Genomic DNA, 22,763 nt, shown 5'->3' with positions numbered 1-22,763 from the left:
TCATAAAAAAACGCTCTTTGTCTGAGAAGTCTGGCATGTGGTGCCTCTCAACCAATGATGTGAACTCAAGGGCGGGGCTACCTGTTTGCCAACTGGCTGATGTAGGAAGCATTTAGGAAACTTGCTTGGAAACAGTTATTAAATTTACAGTTATATTTTACCTTTAAGCATTCTAAAATTCTAAAAAGTGACAGTACAGATATTTTTGATTTTCCACAAGATTTCTATTTCAAATAAATGCTGTTCTCCTGAACTTTCTATTCACCAAAGAATCCTGAAAAATATTAGGCAGCACAACTGTTTATAAGAAATCTTAACGCAACAAATCAACATTTTTTAATGATTTTTGAAGAATCACGTGATGAAAGTCTAGATTGCTGAAAATTCAGCTTTGACGTCACAGGAATAAATTACTGTAAATTTGCTGTAATAATAACTCACAGTATTGCTGTTTTACTGTATTTCTGATCAAATAAATACAGCATTGGTGAGTATAAGAGACTTCTTTCAAAACCATTTAAAAAATCCTACCAACTTTTGACTGGTAAAATCATAATTGTGAGATATGAAGGGTAGTGCTGTCAAGTCATCTACTTTATTATTTCTAATGCAGTAGATTTGAAATAGAATTGAATATGAAGTGAGTAACTTCTGTCGAGTTTAGAACTTCCTGACCAATAGCAGATGGGGAGTGTTTGAAACTTGTTTGCAATTATTTTCACAGGTCTGTTCGGTGTCACTAGTGGAGCATAAATTACACACTTCACCTTTAAGGAAACAGAAGGCAGCGGCTTTATTTCAAGTACCATAAATATCTCACAACATTAGTCCTTGTCTAGCACGTTGTCTCATTTCTTATGTTTTGACAATGTTCTTTAAATGGTGTACGAGCCAAATCACGGGTTGCCAGGCAGACTCATCACGGCGCGTTTGTGCAAACTCAGTTGCCCCGTCACCTTCATGCTTCGCAGTATCATTCCACACCCACCCTGCCCTCTTTAACACATTATATCCATGCATTATCCAGAGTGTCTATATGAAGCAGAGCTCATTTGAAGAGCAGCACTGTATTTATAGACTAGCACTGCTGCGTTGTGCAGCTGCTAAAGTCATTTCGAGCTCTGGGACTATTTATTTTAAGATCCCTGCTCTTTTATTAGCTCTTTTGTGAATAGCGATGTAAGGGAGTACAGTAAAACTCTTTCCTCAGCGCCGGCGATGTCGACCCCAGGAAACTGGCAGCAATCCATGAAGACAAACCACCACAGCAAGGGTCAACAGGCACAAGTAGAGTCTGTCTACAACGATAACATACGCAAACACACGCACGCCCATATATACACATCCTAAGGAAATACCAGCGGGCAAATCGGTTAAATATCCCGCCTAACCCCCATTGCACCTGACCTCATTTCTGTATGCACAGAAACACATACTGTCCTTCTTCTCAGCGTGTGTTTGAGGCCGTGGTTGGTGGCACCTGCCACGGGCTTCTATGTGCAGCTGTGTGTGTACAGATGCCATAAGTGAGACCTGTCTGGGTGACCCTCCCTGCAGACACGACCACACAGTCCTGGAGCTGCAGTAAAAGCAATGATGTGGGAAGACAGCCATGACATTTAGGCCTCAGTCCACCTCACTTTCTTAGTCATACTTCTTTTTCTTCCATTCTACTTCCTTCAGCTGATTCTCAGTATTCTCTGTCCATATATCTTGACCTCTTTCACAAAATATTCCATGTTCAATACAAGTTGAGCTCAAATGACAGCATTTGTGGCATACTGGTGATGACAATCAATCAATGAATCAATGAATCAAAACAATGAATCAAATTAATCAATCAATCAATAAAATAAAATAAAATAACATAAAATAAATTAAGAAATATATAAAAATTTCAACCATTTTTTCTCTGTTTTTTGAAAAAAATTATAGTGTTATTTATAGGTTTATAGTGTGGCACTTCATAGTGAAGTAAATGGCTTTTTAGAGTATTTAAACGAGATGAAACTTATAGGGGGAGTGTGAAATATATATATATATTTATTTATTTATTTATTTATTTATTTATTTATTTTTCCTACAGATTTTCCCTTTAAAGCCTGTGTATTATTTCTGCTTTACAGTTTTTTTTTTTTTTCTTTTCTTTTTTTTTGCATTGTGTTATCATGGTAGGGCAGTTGTAAAATTGGAAATACATTACCATTGGTAATGTTTTTTGATGTTTTTGAAAGAAGCCTCTTATGCTCACCAAGGCAAGGCTGCATTTATTTGATCAAAAATACAGTAAAACCAGTAATGTTGTGGAGTATTTTTATAATTTTAAATAAGTAGGCTATTTTACTATATTTTAAAATGTAACTTTCTTCATAAAATGGCGAAGTTGAATATTCAGCAGCCATTACTTCTCTTTGCTCAAGAAACATTTCTTATTATCATCAATGAAACAATTGTGCTGTTTAATAATTTTATAGAAACTGTGAAACATTTTTATGAATAGAAAGTAATAATAACAGCATTTATTTGAAATATAAATTTTTTTTAACAATGTAAATGCCTTTACTGTCACTTTTGATAAATTTACTGCATCCTTGCTGAATAAAAATATTAATTTCTTTAAACAAAAAGTGATTTTTGTTTACCACACTAAAATCATACTAAACCTCACATTGTAACCCAGTTTTTTTTTTTAATATATTATAGCACAAGTGTTGTTTACTGAACTCGACTTGTATTGAACCCAAAATATTTTAACATTTAAGAGAGTGTGTTGTGTGTACACACATACACAGCACTGATTAATTCCAATGAAATTAAAATAGTAAATGCTTTCAATGCAAGCCTGCCTTTTGGCTATGACTTCCACCCTCTCAGAGGCTGTTGCTGAAGATTCTTGGTTTGTTTGTTAGCACCCCGCTTGGGCGGAAAGGAGAGGCTCATTTTAGGAGAAATAGCTGATCCCTACAGCTACAACGGAGGATTATATCAGGTTTTCTTGGTGTATGTGTGTGCTAATATGACTGGGTCATTGCAATATCTTGCCAAGAATTAATGCTTTTTTTGTACATGTAGATAAGTGTTGACAAAGTCTATAAAGTTTTAACAGAAAATATATTCAAATCAGTAGTCAATTTGCTTAAATTCTGACATTTAGGTCACAGTGTCTAAGAATTCAGATCGACCTTATTTGACCATTTTTTGTTTTAAAGCAAAACGAGCATGAGTAAAGGGTATACAAGTAAACTGCTGGGTGCTGCTCATTACCAGCCATTACTTAAACAACAGCAACAAAAAAAGCTTTAAGATGTAGAAGATCTAAAGAGAGTGTTCTGAAAGAGAGTCGAAGTAGTGATAATAAAAGGGAGGGGGACACGCCACCTCTTCTTACCGTTTTCGGGGTGTTCCATCTCTCCGATGCTGCCGTCCGGGGTGGTGCGTTCATAGTGGTCTTCAGGTAGGGCGAGGGGCCCGATACGGGGCCCTGAAGAGCTCTTACTGCTGGGTGTCTCTGACTCTTCCAGACCGCTGTCATAGTAACTGTGCTGAGAGGGATCCTGCAGATCTTGTGCCTGATTGGCTGTGGAGAAGGTCACTCGGCGATGCGGTAGCTGTGATTTGAAAGAGACAGAGAGAGAGGTCAAAGGTCAGTGTGCATGTTGATGACATCATCAGGTATCTTGGTGGGTGAATGAATGAATGAATGATTAAACCAGCTAATCAAGGTCTTACTAGGCATAATACTAGAAACTTCCTGGCAGGTGTGTTGGCAAGTTGGAGCTAAACTCTGCAGGACAGTAGCCCTCCAGGACCGAGTTTGGACACCCTTGTTCTAAGCAATCTGAATTACAATTTTAACCTTGCGAAATAATATTTTGAGACCAGAATATCATGGAGACATGGCCATGGGCAAGTTTTTTTTTTTATTTATTTAATTCAGTTATTACAATTAAAATATTCAAAAATAAATTAAAATTCATATAATATTTGCTCTGAATAAAGACCTTTCAGTGCACCACTGTTTTCATCATTGATAATAATAAGAAATGCAGACTTGTGCTTTAGAGATATCCTTCAAAAACATTTAAAGTCCCTCTGTAGTCAATAATTGTATCCCTTAAAACTCATCTTTGATTACCAACATTAAAAGTTTTTCCTGTGAAAAAAAAAAAAATCTTTATGCCTTAAAATAGCTTGATTGTAACTCTACACCCTTGCCTCATTTAATATACACGGAACAATGAATACGCAAATGAGCCCCGCCTCCGCTTGCTCGCTCCAGCTCAGAGATCCACTTGGTCAACTTACAGAGGTAAACACTGCACAATGATATCGCTCTTTACATGCTCTTTAATATGATTACCCTTGTGCTTGACTATGTTATCAAACAGCTAATAATGTGTTGCTAATGTTACACAAATCATGTTCCCGCCATTTTAGAGTCAGACAGCTGCCTTCTAACAATCAGTGTCCTTAGAAACGCTTTGAACAACTCAGAAAGTCAGTGGAGAAAGGCATATAGTTCATCATATCATCGTAATATACATCATATACCCACCATATTGCTAAATCTACATGACTTTTCATTTCAACAGAAAAATATAACAGGGTAACCTGGCTTCTCTCGAGACTCCCCTGCTAGTTCGCTATTAATGATATGCTAAAGCCCGCCGGCAGGTTGACGTGATTGGTTACAAGGTAGTTTGTGACGTCAGAGACACCAGCTATTTCAAACCGTGGGTTTGAGACTGTCTTTTTTTCACTGCAGTTTTAAGAAGAAAATACTCAGCAATATGACATATGAATTTGCACATGATTTGTCTTAAAGCATATTAAAAACCCCACATAGACATATAAACAACATTAAAATCTTGATTTTAACCACAGGTGATCTTTAAAAAATTCTACTGACCCCAAACTTTTAAACAATAGTAAATATCATGCATGCCTAACTTCAAATATTTCTATTTAATTAGCACTTAGCAGGCAGATGCTTCTTTCCATCCAAAGCAACATAGACTAACAGCAGAGGCAATGCAGTAATTGTAGTAACTCAAATCTTTTTGAAGATCCACAGCTGTTAGCAATAGCGCATACGTTATTCCCCTTATGCCTACATATGTATGTATCCCTCACAAGAGCAAATCCCTCAGCACACCCTCGATGTACATCCCAGAGTCATACACACAGAGACCTAAACACACACACTTTCTCTCACACACACACACACACACACACACCTAAGGCTCAGTGGGGAGTGTATTAAGCAAGTGTTAGCTAAATCCAGTGTGACTGCAGAAGCCAGGTTTGATAAGGATGATAGAAGCCACAGCTCTCCCACAGGAGAAGCCCACTTCACACCCCACCCCTTCCTCCAGCGGCACCGACGAGAGAATAGGACATTTCGCCAAGATGGAATGAGACAGCTCGCAAATTGGCATTTGGAGCTAGACGGAGACCACTGTCAGCCACCCAGCTCTCCGAGGCACATCCACCCCTCCACATACCAATCACAAACCACAAACCTTCAGAGAGAACGAGAGAAAGGGAGCGGGAAAGTAAAAACAAGAAGAAGAACTCTACTCATCCTCTCACTGTTATCAATAATACAGAGATGCTCCACTAGCACATCTCTCTTTTTTATTTTCTGACTTTCTATCTCTCTCTTTTTTTCCTCCCTTGCGCCATGCTGTGGAGTTGCCACAGGGAAACACAACTACTTCATTTCTCCCTCCCTTTCCACTTCTCAGCCTCCTCTTCACCCCCACACATTCGGTTTGAGAGCTAAGCTGTGATGTTTGTTTTGTTTACTTTTACAAGGTAAACATTTTCTCGTGCAACACTCCACTACTGGTTAACTCTTTGTTGTCAGATCTCATAAACGTCACTCAGATAATGACTATACCTCTTCTGAATGTGATGCTTTTACTTTTGCTGAAAGAAATGATGATTGTTCAGAGGGGAGTCATTACTCTAGGTCTGCTTTTCTGTAATTGCAATTTTCTAAAGTACTGCAAATTATACACATTTGTAATTTCTGTACAGTTCAGCACAATTTCGAGCCACATCTCTTTCAGGATGATTTTATGACTTTCTTACCTTTAAGTAAATAGAACGACTCTTTTTTAAAACACAGCTGACTAATAATCAGATTAAATTAGCAACTGTTGTATGCATTATAATTGCTATAAAATGCTATAATTACACCTATTATTTATATTACTCAGCTGAATAATTGTTTAATGTGATTGGGGTAAATTATTAGTATACACACTACTTTCAAAAGTTTAGGGTTGTTAAGAGTTTTTAATGCTTTTGAAAGAAGTCTTTTAAGCTCATTAAGGCTGCATTTATTTGATGAAAAATACAGTAAAAACAGTAATATTGTGAAATACTATTACATTTAAAAATAAATGTTTTCTATTTGAATATATTTTAAAATGGAATGTGTTTCTGTGACAGAAAACCTTAATTTTTAAGCTAATTTTGCAGTTTTTTGTCACTTTTAAAGGATTAGTTCACCCAAAAATGAAAATTCTGTTGTTAATTACTCACTCTCATGTCGTTTCAAACCTGTAAGACCTTCATTCATCTTCTGAACACAAATGAAGATCTTTCTGATGAAATCTGAGATCTTTCTGTCGCTCTATAGACAGCTACACGACTACCACTTTGATGCTTTAAAAAGTTCATAAAGAGATCGTAAAACTAATCCATATGAATTGAACAGTTCAGTCCTGATTTTCTGAAGAGACACAATCGCTTTAAATCATGAACAGATTTAATTTAGGCTTTTATTCACATGTAAACATTCATCAACTCACACATCAGTTGCAAACGGAAGCTTAAGCATGATCGCTTGACGTGCAAGAACCAATGAGGTTCGTTCTCGTGTGTTACGCAACACATTTGAGCTTCCGGAAGAGGTTTGTTCTCGCGCATCAAACAGTTTCAGTTGAGCTTCTTTTTATGTTCACTGATCAATGCTTAGATGTAAATAAAAGCCTTAATTAAATCTTTTCATAAAATAAAGCAATCAAGTCTCTTCAGAAAATTTTGACTAAAATTTGGACCACTCAATTCATATGGATTAGTTTTATGATCTCTTTATGAACTTTTTGAAGTGTCAAAGTGGTAGTCACGTAGCTGTCTATGGAGGGGCAAAAAGCTCTCAGATTTCATCAAAAAGATCTTCATTTGTGTTCTGAAGATGAACGAAAGTCTCAAGGGTTTGGTACGACATGAGGGTGAGTATTTAATGACAGAATTTTAATTTTTAATCAATTTAATGTGTCCTTAAAAGTATTAATTTCTTTAAAAAAAAATCTTACTGACCCCAAACTATTGAATGGTAGTGTAATATTATATACTACAAAAAAAAATATTTATATATAAAAAAAACATCTGTATAATAAAGTCCAGAAAACAAAAACAAAACAAAAAACATAGCCTCTGGCTTTTGATAGTTTGTTGCTTTATGAAGCTAACTTTTATTTTCAGCTGAATGTTAATGCTGCAACATAGCATACAGTATTTCAGCATGGGTGAATGGAAATTTCCACCACACAAACAAGAAAGATTCTTCCATAAGTCCATTAATGAGGACACATCACCTTTATTGCATCTGTGTTGCAGTTGCTAAATTTAATGAATGGAAAAAGAAGAGCTGGAGATAATTAGCCAATCCTTAAGTGCTTCTGATGTAATGGTAGATGGGCGTTAGTTGAGCTTTCCACCATCTTGATGCATGCAAAGGCTCAAGGGAGGCTTCAAAACCTTTGGTTGCTGCATGTAACACTTTGGCCTGACTTTTTTAGCACTCCCAACACATCTTCTCTGCTTCAGATAAAATAAAGATAAGCCGCACAGTGCACGTTTGTGTAAAGCACAACACTTCTATTCAGAGTGGTGAATAGTTTTTGCTGAGGGATTCATTTTAGGCCTCTTGCTGTATCTCCTACGAAGCCGGCCATCCCTTTACGCTGATAAACAGGAATGTGCAAAGTCTCTGGTGGGTGTGTGTAGATGGATACACACGCACACACACACGCACTGTTCTATTGTCCTCCCTGTTTAGTAAGAGGGGAGGTGAATAATACCAGACGAGCAGCTCTGAGCTTATTGGATCTGTGCATCTGTATCTTTCTGTGTGTGTTTCATTGTATTCTGCTCCTCATTAGTTTTCTCCCTCCGTGAGGACAGTGAAGGGCTACTTTGTTAGACTATAATCCATACTCTTGCACAAACACATATGCAGAAATGAAGCAGTGGATGTGCTGCTATGATAATATGATTCCTGTATCTCATTCTCAAACTGAGATGAGTAAAAGAGAAAGTGGACCAGAATACAGAGAAGGTTTCGAGTGCAGTATGTGTGTGTGTGTGTGTGTGTGTGTGTGTGAGAGAGAGAGAGTTTCTTTCTCTGTACTTTCTGTAAAAGCAGCTTTTGTTCCCACTCTTGGTATACTTCTACTATATTAGCCCAGAGCTAAGACAGCACTCACTCACAAACAAAACCAGCTACCACTACTAACATCCCCTCTCCCTCCCTTGTGCTGTCGGTCTCACTCCCTCCCTATGTTCTAAGCTAGAGGGCAGGTGCCAGGGTTGAGTTATGTAAGGAATGACAGCTATGCCTGAGGACGGGATTGGTTAGCTGGGAAAATGCACCTGTGGGACTCAAGTACCTGCCTCAGTCCTCTGACTGCAGAAAAGCTTTGATTCCTGTTAACAGCATCAGAGAGATGAGTAAAGAGAGACAAGAGTACAGGGAGACAAAAGTGGGTGTGATTTAGGTGACTATGAGGGATGGAGATGCCGAAGCGCCGGAAAGCCAAATAGGAGAGAAGGAGTGAGATGAACAGATAAGGTGAATAATAAAGTGTGCAGAGAGTGATTTATGCGATTTGGTGGGAATGACACTGAACTGATTCTTAAAGTCAATGTGAAGTCAAAATCGACCTATTTAATTTCTTAATACGCATCTCTGCATGTTGTTCCAAAGAAATATTGGTCCATGTAACATTTCTTCTCTATAATGAATTTCTTGACGTCACCAATCCATCTGTCATACTGAGGCCGTATCCTGCTAATGAAGTCTTTAAATCCTGGGTAAGGCTAGCAATCTGTGATCATTCTCATTTGTTAAGTAATATTTATCATATATAAATATAATTCAAAATATAATATAATTAGTAGTGCTGTCAAATTGATTAATCACATCTAATATAATATATATATATATATACAAACTTTTAATGGGGTCATGAACTGAAAAATCAAAATAAACATATAAGGAGGTCATTGTATTATAAAAAAATCCAACATCCAAAACGCGTTTCAGAACTCAAAACTTTCTCGTTAGTATAAAAACAGTTTATATCGAAGCCAAAATGACAGGTTGTGGAATGTGCCACTTTATTACATAATAGTGTGGCTAAACACCGCCTTCGCAGATGATCAACACCTGCTTCCATATCACTGCCTGTTTAGCCTCGCCCACCAATCCGTGCATGTAGTAGGTAAATAACAAGAGAGGCAAACGCAGGTCTAGACAGAAACCAAACAATAAAGATGGCTCAGAAGACAACAAGACACTGTGCAGTGCCATGTTGTGGCAAAAACATGGTCTTTGCATTGCCTTCCTTCTGATCCCAACATTAGGAAAGAGTGGATGAACTTTATTTTTAATGAAGTTCTAGACCATGTCATTAAGAACTTGGTCCTTTGTTCACTTCATTTTACTGCGGATTTGTTTACAAACAAGGCAAAATTCGAGGCAAGATTTTCAGAAGGATTGGGCGACTGGCGCTTCCCTCAGCACAAGTTTGGTATCGTTTTAAAGCGCAGCATTCCAACTTTGTTAATATTCATAACAAATTTTCGATGGCATGAGTCTGAACCAATGACATGTGATTTTCAAACTCATGCTGATGTAAACAAAATGATCTTACTCACGCTGACTGACATATCCGAAGAGCGCGCACAAAGACGACTCGGACGGCATGTGATCCCGATATACACATACACAGAATTACAGTATTTCAAAAAAATTGTCTTAGCGAGTACTCATGCAAACATTATCTGTTATGTCTTAAGTGAATGTTTGGTTAACTGTTGGGGAAAAACATCTGATGTGTAACTTTATATTAGATGTGTGGTATAGTAGGTCTTAATATAGGCTGTCTGTTTCATTAATCAAACAATTGTGGAATCATGGAAAAAAAGTTGAATATATAAATATTGTTTTTTTTTCCCCCTATAGATTTGGGTTTTGACTTGGTTTGTGCCAAATTTGGTGTTATTACCAAGGATTTTAGGTATGGTTGCTAGGTGACTTTGTTTTGGAACCTTCAGAAAACTTTTTCTCAAAATTGACCTTGCTGACTCTATTGACTTCAAACAGGTGTAGCTCAGTCATTTTTTGTCGGATTCCAACAAATCATACATCATTTTGAAGGTTTTTTAAAAGAGAATGTGAGAATTTGCTCATTGTGACTCATTTTTCCAGCATGGGTCACATATGCAATAATCAACACTTTTCACAATTTGTTAATCTTGACAACTGTAATAGTGAAAACGTAGTAAAATAATTGGAGAGGGTTTCACATGTAATACTTATTTCATATGCAAAGATGTTAGCCAATCACAGCAGTGGGCATTTACATTGAAGTCTCACAGCAGATACGCCCCTTCAAACAGAGTGTTAAAATCAGAGGGCTAAAACCAGAGTAGAAAATGACAATTTATTTATTTTTTATATGTGCATTTTTTTTATATGTATATTATAAAATAATAAAAAATGCAGTATATGACCCCTTTAATATATATATATATATATATATATATATATATATATATATTTACAAATGTTAGATACAATTAATCGCGATTAATCAATTTGACAGCACTAACAATTATACATTCAAATTATACATTACAATATAAAATGGGTTGCTGAACTGACCCAAAAACTACACCCTGAGGGTACGTGGTTTTAAAACCAAGTTACAAATGCAACTCTAGTTTCTCCTCAGAACGGCAGCACTCCGCTGTCAAAACTCACAGACATGTATCCCTCCATCATTTCTAATCGAGTGAAGACTCATTTGCACTCTTGGAGGCTTTCAGCAGATACATCCTCCCCTGAGGAGCAGGAAGACAACACCCGACTCTCTATAGCTTCGCCACACACTCCCTCCCTTTCTATCCACTGCCTCACCGACACGGGCTCTTAATGCTACATTAGCATGTGTGTCTTATTCAGCTAGAAGCCAGAGGCCCAGGTCTAAACTCTGCCTGTGGATTAGAGAGATGAGATGTGAGCAGACAGCAGCTGCCCAATCACCTGACTTAAGACTAACAACCTCTAACAGGCCCTCAAACAGACATGCTCGACAAATGCTTCACAACAGAGCCAAAGCACATTTCGAATGGTGCTGGTGTCTTAGTGATAAAGAGGCGGGCAGATTGTCATTTTTTCCATGTTAAATTAGCTATCAAAAGCTACAAGAATTTGTACAGAACTTCATTTTATCATGCCTTCAAATGCATGTTTTCTTCACTGTCACGGATGGGGCACATCTGTTTTGCAAAATAAATGGGCATTATGTAAATTTTAAATGGAAATGAAGTGTGACCTACTAAACATAACTCAAATGGAAATGAGTGGTCAGACTAGAGGGGAAAAAATTGATTACAAAGAGTGAATTACAAAGACTTCTTATTAAAAAAAAAAAAAAAAAAAAAACTATAAATATCTAACAATGCCTTGTTTTGTCCACATGGTTAAACACACAGGCAATATTCAGATGTGTTATCATTTGAATTCCTTTCACATGACCTGAGGTGCAGCTAAAAGCAACACGGAGTGATGGGTCTGAAGGTTTGTCATGGCAACAGGGGTCTGTGATGGATACACTACAGTACTGACTGAGGTAGAGCGACGCTTTTTTTACGCCCCCCCCTTGCTTCAACACAACAAATCAACTTTAAAAACATCAAGAGTGTCTGTGAATATATTTTCAATTTACTGCCTCAATGCACCAAACATATCAGCTCTCAAACGCTCAGATATCGCTGGCAACACAACGGCAGCATGCCAATCACACACTTATCAGCTCAGTTTAGATTACTCTGGAAGTTACAGTGTCAAGGGTATTTCCGATCAGCGAGTGCACGGGCAAACACACACACACAGGCATCTGGGGGACAATTGTGAACTGGTATTAAAGAACACCTGAGCTCTGCTACAATCAGTTCCTTCTAAGAATCAAGCAGCAAATGTTCATTCCAATATCCATACAAACTCAAATCCACCACAAAAAATGAAAGATATAAGAAGTCATGTGTAAATACTTTGACAATATGCATGTCACTTGCATCTAGGCATGTGACGGTATCAAATTTTCATGTTGCAATAATTTCTGAAGCTATTGTCACGGTATACGGTTTTATCATGATATTGAAATAATTTGCAAAAAAAAAAAAAAAAAAAACATTGTCAAACTATAAAAGGTTTAATAACTGTTTGTTCATGTTAGCTCAGCTCCATTAAATAATACAGTTACAACTTTTGATTTTAATGTGTTATTAAATGTTGAAATTAACATTAACTATGATTAATAAATGCTTTAGAATTTAGCATTTTTCATTGTCAGTTTATGTTAACTATTGAATTAACTAACGTTAACTAAGCCTTATTGTAAAGTGTGAATGAACACAATCAGAACATATGCAAACAAAACCTAGGGCATGTTGTAGTAGTCCAGATTAAAATATAAAAATGTTTAAATTTGAAAATAAATAGCCTTAAGTCTTTAAGTATTTGGTGCTGTGATGAACACCATTTGCGAATACAAAAATCTGAATGGTTGTTTGAAACACTTAAATACTAAAAAGTAGCACAGCTGCTTTGTTTACAGGTGTTACCGGGGTAACCGCTGTGTTTCTGCCATTCCGTCAGCGCCATCCGCTGTCAAAGAGTGAACATGCATTTTCATTCAGCGCTTCTCCTTCACTCATTCCGCTCATTTGTGTTGGGCTTGTTTACATCAGTGCGAGTGCCTCTTTGACGCAGCATACAGCAGTGGTGTGCATTTTAAACGTTTGATGGATAAAGTATTCTTAAAATGCATTCTAAAAATCGGAATAATTCGTAATAAATAACTATTCACGGTATTTTGAAGTGCCCACGATAACAATATCGTGCATGTTCATTATCATGATACATCGTATTACTGTATACTGGCACATGTCTACTTGCATCATCATTCTCCCAACAAATACAAAAAAAAAAAAAAAATATATATATATATATATATATATATATATGTTTACAGGGACAGTTCACTCAAAATATTAAAATTCTGTCATGATTACTCACCCTTAAACTGTTTCAATCCTACACTAGCATTCAAAGTCTAGGGTCAGATTTGTTTCTTTTTTTTTAAATAACACTTTTATTCAGCACGGATGCATTAAATTGATCAGAAATGACAGTATGTTTACAGAGTTACAAAAGATTTCTATTTCAAATAAATGCTGTTTTCTAATTCTTTTTAATAATCAAAGAACCCTGTTAAAAAAGACATCTTTCAAAAGCATTAAAAGAACTTATCAACCCTAAACTTTTGAACAGTAGTGTAGGCTTACACGACTTTCTTTTATGGAACACAAAAGAGAAATTTAGCAAAATTTTAAGCTATTTTCCATATAATGAAAGTGAATAGGTTTTCAATAGTCTTACATTTTAGTCATTATCCACTTATATCTTTCATATCTTATCCGTATTTCTGTATATTCAGATTTGCTTTTCCAAGATGGGTTACATGACACGTAATCATCTGCGCTGGTGTGTTAAAGGTACCACATTTTCAAGACTTTCAGTAAGTAGTTTAGCCTGTTTCTCTCACAAAACTGTCTCATGATTTCCATTCCTGGTATCATTTTTGAACTCAACAGCCCAAATTTCCACTCACTTTCATTATATAGACAATAGTGGCAAATACATTCAAGAAAAGCATCTTCCCCTCTCTTGTACTTTTTTTTCACTCTGCAAGGAATGCTGAAAACTGAATGCAAGTGAGGAAGAGAATAAGTCCACTGTATCCCCATAAAGAGACACCTACTATACCTATTACTCTATCATGCTGGGGACTTTCCATTATCTTCTATACTGAAATAATGCTACAGTATTTTCTATTCCATAAAACTATCCTCACATTCTTAGATATTAATTAATACATTAGGGGTAAATTCAGGGTGACTGGGGCACTTTTTGCCATTGAGATGACTTGGGAAAAGTGTCACAATCAACCTGAATTCACCCTACTTATTATGTTTACGGTCCCCACAATGTAGATGATTTCAGGTTTTACTAACCTTGCGGGGACCAAGTGTGGATAACAAACCTGACACCCCCCCACCCCCACCCCCACCCCACATACCCCACACACACTCACAAATATTTTAGCATACACTACCGGTTCAACTGAAGTTAATTCTTTAAAAGGCATGCACTTACAAAGAGAGGTTGATTTCTTAAGCTGTTCAGATATATGTTTTCCCTCAGGCAAACTTCACAAAACAAACGCACACACAAAACTCACAAAACCTGCTACCTCCCTCTCTTTAAACGATACTACGATACCACAGTGTAACGGCTCAGTAGTTAATCTCTCTCAATGTTCTTTGTGTTAGAAGGAATTGAGCAATTGCTACATTAGATGACTATTGGCCCTTTGAGGCTGTAATATAAACATTGAAATGATGCATACAAAAAGCATATATAGCTTTTTGTCAGATTTCGGCGATTAATGCCAAGGAAACGATGCTGGCTGATGCAAATTTATGGTTATGCCAACTAAAGTGGAAAAATTGTGCATTGAAACTTATTTCTCTTCCTGTTTCATTTGCAAACACATACTACCTTACTTAAAACACAGAATAGGCCAGAATAAGATGGTCTGCTAGTATCTTTTTTCAGGGCAATTATCCAATCCAGGCTCATTTGTAAAATGTGCCTGTATGTTTGCTTTTTGCAAGTTCTGCCACACTTTTAAAGTGTTACTAAGCTATACATATAGAGCTGGCTGTGTAATGTAAACGTCAAAATGCATTAGTTTCAAAATTATGCATAATGGTAAAAGTGTTTTGAGGTTATAAGATGCCACGGAAAAAAGAAACGATGGAAAAATCAGTCTTTAGTAAAAGATTTTCTGCCTCGTAATCATAATTTGTGTGAATTTGTTGGTGTTTTACTGCCACTGTTAATTTCAGCTGGAAATTGCAGTGGATTGTATTTACAGGTACATTTTTGGAGTTTGGCACAACTTTAGCTGGCAGCACATTTTTGCTATGAGCCTATGTTGCAATTATCAAGACCAACCAGCTGAACACACTCTTAAAAATAAAGGTTCTTTATTGGCATTGATAGTTCCATGAAGAACCTTTAACATCCATGGAAACTTTCCATTGGACAAAAAGTTCTTTATAGTGGAAAAAGGTTCTTTAGATTATAAAAATGTCCTTCACCCTGGTTCAAGAACCGTTAAGTAAAAGGTTCTTTGGGGAACCAACCATGGCATCACTTCAAAAACCCTCTTTTGGAACCTTTATTTTTAAGAGCAGACCAGCTTAAGCTGGTTAAAATGTTTCTACCAACACGGTCAACCTTCGGTCTTCAGTAATTCCTACATTCTCTTTCCAAATTACTGTCATTCCTTTAGCATGTCTCTTCTTCTGATGAAGAGAGAGGAAAATAAAGATGGAAGAAGAGTGAAAGAGACAGAGATAAAGTGATGAGCAGCAGTCAGTCACTGTGTCTCTTTGAAGGACATCGATTGAGTCATCTATTCCCGACGGTTTATACGGCCCTCAGTATTTTCAGACAGGTTTGGTGTGGGTATGTATGTGTGTGTGTTTGTACGTGTAAATGATTTTTATCTCTGGAGGGGGATGGAAGAAAGTCTTGATGGAAGGACATCAGAGTCGTGGAAAAAAGTCAACCAAACGACAGGCCTCTGACTAGCGCTTAGCATAACACAAACATTCATTAGCCATATTTAGCCAAAATAAAATTTCCAAAACAGGTTTGGACTGAGGTAGTATATATAAAAATAAAAATGAGGTATCATGCAGTGTTTAAATGTAAAATATTAAAAGTTAATAAACACTGTTAAAAAAACAGTTGTCAGGCTTCTGATTAGCATTAGCATGTTTAGCATCACACAAACATCTGTTAATCAACTTTATAACACCAAAAAAGTTTTCCTGCACTAATATTTACCATAACCATAGTTTCCACTAAAATACCATAAAATTACAATACAGAAAATGTTGCATCATGGGTCAATACTTGTCACTGCCCTGCCCTTGCTGCTTATTTTATTGAACTCTGGAAATGACTGTAATTTATGGTTTCACAGTAGTAACACTGGGTAGAATCTGTTGTAACCATGGTAACGTCTTTATAAGGGTTACTAAATGATGAATAATAGGCCTAAATCGTACATTAGTGCTTAAATGCTTTGTTCTCTCACAATGACCCCATGTGGGAATCGTAAGCGTTTTTAGCTTTAGCTAGTTAGACTCTGTAGCTTCACCTTCACAGTGGCCACTGCTGTGTTAATGTGTGTGACTTTCACAGAATGCGCCATAGACCTGGGAGGCAGGTCACCTCCTCTGGTGCTCCTGTCTTCCTCTCCCCATGGTCCTCTCATTCCCTGATTCCTTCTCCACTTCCATTTTTCCTTCCCTCTCTCCGAGCAGGACATTAATCAGCTGGACACTCTGAGTATCTCTCTCTCTCTATTGCTATCTCTACTCACAAACAACACTATAACCTCTTATTCCTCTGAAGAAAATCGGGAGGTCATTTTAGAGATGCGTATGTGTATGTGCGTGTGTTGGTAAGTGTTTGTAAAAGAGCTGAGTGGCGTTCTCTGTTAGCTAGACATCCTGCTATCAGATAGCTGCTGGCAATACACAGATAAGACCAGATTAACTCACTCTCTCTCTCTCTCTCTCTCTCTCTCTCTCTCTCACTCACACACACACACACACACACACACACACACATAGTGTGAGATCTAAAGCTAAATGACTGCTGTTTGATATATAGTCTAATAGATGGCAGCAAGAATGGATAATATTATAAATGGATATTACCACCAGAGGTTAATGAAGGGCCTTTTTCTTATGTGATTGGGGTCAGGGACAGTGAGGTCTGAAACCAGTAGTTTCAGTATTTTAGTATATTTAGTATATGTATATATATATATATATATATATATATATATATATATGTATATATATATATATATATATATATATATATGTATATATATATATATATATGTATATATATATATATATATATATATATATATATATATATGTATATATATATATATATATATATATATATATATATATACACTAAAAAATATATTTTTAGGTTAAATTATCATTTTTGAATCCCATGCTTCCAATGTGGTCTTGAAGTTTCAATTCAACTGTGTATGAAAGAGTGTGTATGTGTGTGAGCCGAAAGGTTAATTACGTGAGCATTTTGCTTTGTAAGAGCAATATTAGCTTATACTCATTAGGAATCTGCAAAGAAGTGCAAAAAACCCAAGCAAGGTTAATCATTTTCACATATTGCAATAGTGGTCAACGTCAAAGCTCCCGTGAGAAAGAACTGCTCTAAACAGATCAGGTTACATCCAAGGCTAAGTTAAAAGTAAACGTAATCTAACACAGGTGTGCTTTGAAGTTAATCTTAAAATTTCAGATTTAACTTTAGTGCTTGCTTTGATTATTACACGGTGAGAATCAAAGTCAAATTACTTTTAAATTTATAAGGTAACAGCCGATGTCACTCAAACAGACCTAAACACTGATGCTTACATTAAGAGTTTCAGGGTTTAGTGGTTCGAATAGACTCAACACAGACCTAATTTCAGGAAAGCCACTACAGGATAGTTGAGAAGATGCAGGTGGACATTAGTAATTGTTCCTGTGGCCTCAACTGCAATGAGGCAATAGGTTTCAGGCAGTTCTGTGGAGGGCTGTGTGTGTGTTCTGCTGCCTGTAAATCAGTGGAATGACTTCATGGGCATCACAAAACACACTGGCAGGTCTTCAGCATCCACTTGTTATGGGAACTGTGCCATCGCTGGGACATTCAATGGTTGTTGTGAAATTCAAAGCAGAAAAAAAAAATATCAAGGAAAAACCAGACAGAATATATATTAAATTTACTGTAATTTCAATATATCAGTGGAAACGACTGCCTACCCATCACCCAGTGCAATTTTTCTTATACCTTCAAATGTGCTGATATCAAACAAATGGAGAGGAAGATGAAAGGTGTTTGAAGGAAGGAGGAAATGAAAGGCAGATGAGACGATGTGTACGTGTGAAGAAGCAGAAAAAGAGGGAGCACATGTGTGTACGCCTTGTGTTCCCCTCTACTTCACTTTTCATTATTTTATGCTTGCTGCGTCTTTTTAAAGGTGCTCTCCTTCTTTGTCACTTTCTTGCCAGCACCTCATTTTTTTTCTCCCATTGCCTCTCTTTGTGGCCTCGGCAGGAAGGATGACGGGCGACTACTCCATCGTCGCCTGCAGCGCTGGTCTTTATCACACTGTACACGCTAAATATAGCCCACTTCGTGCGTGCAGGACCGAGGGGGAGCGAGCGCCTACAAATGATTTAGTGTGTGCATGCATGTTTGCATCAAGGAGGGTTATAAAACCTGGGGAAGGCTAACGGTTAGCATTAGCATTCAACTCCAAGGCAGTTGCTCGGCTAGGGCAGGATCCCCTTGGAAGTATGCAATTTAAAATCTGCCAAATATTGAAGTTTTTGAGTATGCAGCTACTTTTGAATTGCCGTTCAATGGAGAAAGATGTTTTTGTTAACAGAATTAAGCTAAGAGTTTCTTTTTAGTTATTTTATACGTTTGTTAGCACGTGCTAGTGTTTCAGCCATTCTTCATCCTCTTAAGCTCAAAGTATACTTGTGTGTGACACAAATTGTGTCACCAGCACATTACACGCATACTGTATTAATGCAGATCAACTATTTAAACCACAATTTTCCACACATTTCCACATTTTTTGTATTAATTAGTTTGTCCACAAGGTGGCAACACTGCAAATTGCATCATCAGCACAGTTCACACGTACTGTACTTGTGCAGATCGGATTTTCTAAATGAGAAATTTTGCACATGCACATTGAATTTTTTCACATTAATTAGCCTACTTTGTCCACATGGCGGCAACAATGCAGACTGCATCATCAACGCAGAGCGTGTATACTGTGCTCACACAGATTTTTCACACACGTGTGATTTTTCACACACGTGCCTTGATTTTTTTTTTTTTTTTTTTAACTAATTAGTTTGACCACAAGGCCCCGGGCTATTGTTTCACAGTCACAAAAAAAACAACAAAAAAACAGGAGACAACAACAAGCTACTGGAGACGGCAACAACAACAGATGTGCGTGTTGAGTGCTTGTGTGAGGGGGGTTCAGGGACTCCAGTTTTAACAAGTACAAATACATTTAATAGGCTTTACCAGACAAGGCCTTTCCCAAACCAACTTTCAAATTCAAACTTGGTTAGCCTGTTAACTGTCAGAGTCCTAAGAGCGGGGCATAGCATGCTTTTTAATTGCCTTTTTTTCCCCCTACCACATATTTTAGAAATTTAAGGCCATGTACACACTGCAGCTAAATTTGGTTGTCAGTTATTTTATGCTGAAAATAAGACCAATATATCACGACCCGCAACTGCTAACTTTAATAACTCCGTAAGCTCGATAGCTTTATGAACCAAGCTTAAACAACAAGCCCAAAAACGCTTATAATAAATGGACATGCATGGCAATACTGCAAGAGCACACTCTGTGAAGCTGTCTTTCCAAGCATACAGTAAGTGAAACACGACGCCTCCGTTGACTGCTTTAGTAGGCTGAACATAACGAGTCTTTTGTCACTTTAATACTTCAGCAGAGACTAAACACGTGAGATGCTAGAACGTTGCTATGGTTACCACGGTGTCAATAATCACAGTTTTGGAAGTGAGTTGTGTTCCGTTCACACATGGAACATAATTTACATTTAAATGCGGTTGTCACTCCTGAAACTTTACAGTGTATACGTGGACAAAATGAGGTATCATTCAAAAGTTAAAGGTTCAATGTGTAAATTGTAGGAAGATCTATTGAAAGAAATGCAATATAATATACCTAACTATCCATAACTATGTTTTCAGTGGTGTATAAAGATCTTACATAATGAACTGTTATGTTTTTATTGCCTTAGAATGAGCCATTTTAATCTACAGTACATACACAGCGGGTCCCTTTGTTAAGTCGCCATTTTGCGCCGGCATGTTTCTACAGTAGGCCTTAACGGACAAACTGCTTTACAGAGCGCATTTGCTTGACTGGCTACTCTCTGCTGTCTCAGACGATAACATCTTTGTCCTGTGTTGGCCACTGTAGCTTCTCTATATTGCAATTTGCAACCTCACCACTAGATGCCGCTAAAATTTGCACACTGCATTTTGTGATATTAACTTCAAATTTGTAACACAGCTTGGTTATGCACAAGCCTTTCAATTCTTAGCAATTTTAGAGTCCTGACTTTTTTTAATATGTGTATTTTGATAAAATAAAAATGTACGGTATTTGCTTTAGAGTAAATAAACTTCAATAATTTATTTACACATACATTTTTGAAGCTGCTTTCACTTCTGCAATAATCTGAGTGTTTTCCTTAAAAAACAAAACAAAAAAAAAGACCTTAGGTCTGTATTCCAAAGCATTCATGAATTACAACTATTCAAGTTCAGATTCATACAAAGAGGGTGATAGTGAACAGTTTAAACCCCAAAGAGAGCAGTAGAAGTGCTTATCTAAGTCATCTAAGCAATGCCAGGGGACAGAATGCTTAATATCTCCCTCTGTTGGTCAGCTCTCTCATTCTGCCTCCACAAATGCAAAATCTCTCAGTCTCAGTCAGCAGACCAGGGCTGGGAATATCTGATCCTAAAGACCCAGTTACTTTGCATACATATCTGATGTGGGTTTCGCTGGAGACTCAAAGTCTCTCTCTCTCTCTCTTGCTCGATCTCTCACTGTGCACTTGCATGCAGAATGATGAATCTGTACACATGGTGCTGGTGTCAGAGAGAGTGGGGAACAGATGGTGCTCTACGCTCAGAGGAGAGGTTACGGACGGCAATAGGCAGGCGAATGCAGCCCAACACAATTACAGACATCCACTCTCTATTCCTCCAGCTGAATTATGAATACAGGACTATGTACTTCTGGATAGGCAAATGAGAGAGAGATGGTGAGGTCATAGCAAGTCACTGCTGACATCTTGATTTTTTTTTATGCTTACAAAATACACGGCAGACGTCACCATTCATGTTGTCTGTGTATGTATTTAAGCAGACAGAATGCAAACTACTTTTTTGCATTTCAAAATGGCCACATAAAAATGCAAAAACATTAGACATGGAACAAATGAAGCTCAAAGGGTTCTTAGGAAATGAAAAATAATAAAAAGTAATTTCTGTCTGTAGCCTAAGGTATGTTTGTACTGAAACACAGAAAGTCAATTTTTTTTAACGATCACACAGACTATTACATAATGTTAACTGGTTCATTTTTGGAATACTGTACCCGTCACAACATGTCTAACAGAGCCAAGGGTTTGGTGACACGAGCGAGGGCGACACTGGCAGGGATTTAGGGATGACATGCTACTGTCAAAAGAATCCAAAGCCAAGATGTCATCAGCCAGTTTTCCAGCCACAATTTGTTAAACTTTGGGATATTGCATAAAAATGCTGGATGGAAACAATATTAATAATAAATAAAAATGAAAATGTCCAAAATGTGCATAATAAACACTCACTTAAAGCCATCCTTAGATCAGTATGAAAGTTTAGGATCATTAAGATTTTTAAAAAATGTTTTTGGAAGAAGTCTCTTATGCTCACCAAGGCTACATTTATTTGATCAAAAGACAGTAAAATAACTTAAAATAACTGTTTTATATTTGAATTTAATGTATTTTAAAATGTAATTTATTCCTGACAGCAAAGTTGAATTTTCAGCAGTCAATACTCCAGTCTTCAGTGCCACATGATCCTTCAGAAATCATTTTTTGTAGTATTTAATAGTATTAATTTGATGTATTGATAGTATTACTTGATGATATAGAAATGTCAAAAGCACAGTATTAATTTGAAATTTAAATATTTTGTAATATAAATATCTTTACTGTCACTTTTTTTGTCAATTTAATTTATAAAAATTTTGAATGGTAGCTGTAGCTAATGCCATAAACACACACAGAGAAAACTGCTAAATAAAGCAATGGGATGGGAAGCTGTCTGGGTGATGACAAATGCAACGATCCCAAAAGGAATTCTGAGAAAAAAAAAAACAATTCCAAAGGAATGCTACATACGTGCAAAACTGATAGGAATGCCTGAGCTCTGATGTTGGACAGCCACAGGCTACACAAAGTCTAGCAAAAATACAAACTTAAGCATGCAACAAGGCTTCCTCAGCTAGCCTAAGACACTAGAGAGTTCTACAGAAACAGGAGACGACAAACAAACATACCGACAAACAAACACGTAAACACAATCTCTCTCACACACAAAGTATGAAAGCTGCTTATCATCTCTATATTGTGTTTGTTCAACAGGGCCACTGCTGTAACACTACATGC

At 36.9% G+C, this 22,763-nt stretch overlaps 1 protein-coding gene across 5 annotated transcripts in view; it reads right to left on the bottom strand.

Annotated features, from left to right (window-relative positions):
- The window catches only part of pcdh1b (protocadherin 1b), a 272,809-nt gene that overhangs the window by 160,620 nt on the left and 89,426 nt on the right, over window positions 1-22,763 (bottom strand). For all 5 annotated transcript variants that reach the window (XM_051918520.1, XM_051918521.1, XM_051918522.1 and 2 more), the window contains exon 4: window positions 3,389-3,608. In XM_051918520.1, the coding sequence (XP_051774480.1) occupies window positions 3,389-3,608 (220 nt within the window). The remainder of the gene's footprint in view (window positions 1-3,388; window positions 3,609-22,763) is intronic.

Source organism: Ctenopharyngodon idella, chromosome 14, assembly GCF_019924925.1.
Source record: "Ctenopharyngodon idella isolate HZGC_01 chromosome 14, HZGC01, whole genome shotgun sequence".
NCBI lineage: Eukaryota > Metazoa > Chordata > Actinopteri > Cypriniformes > Xenocyprididae > Ctenopharyngodon > Ctenopharyngodon idella.
Note: the sequence above shows the minus strand (reverse complement) of the source record. Positions and strands in the feature narration are given on the sequence as shown.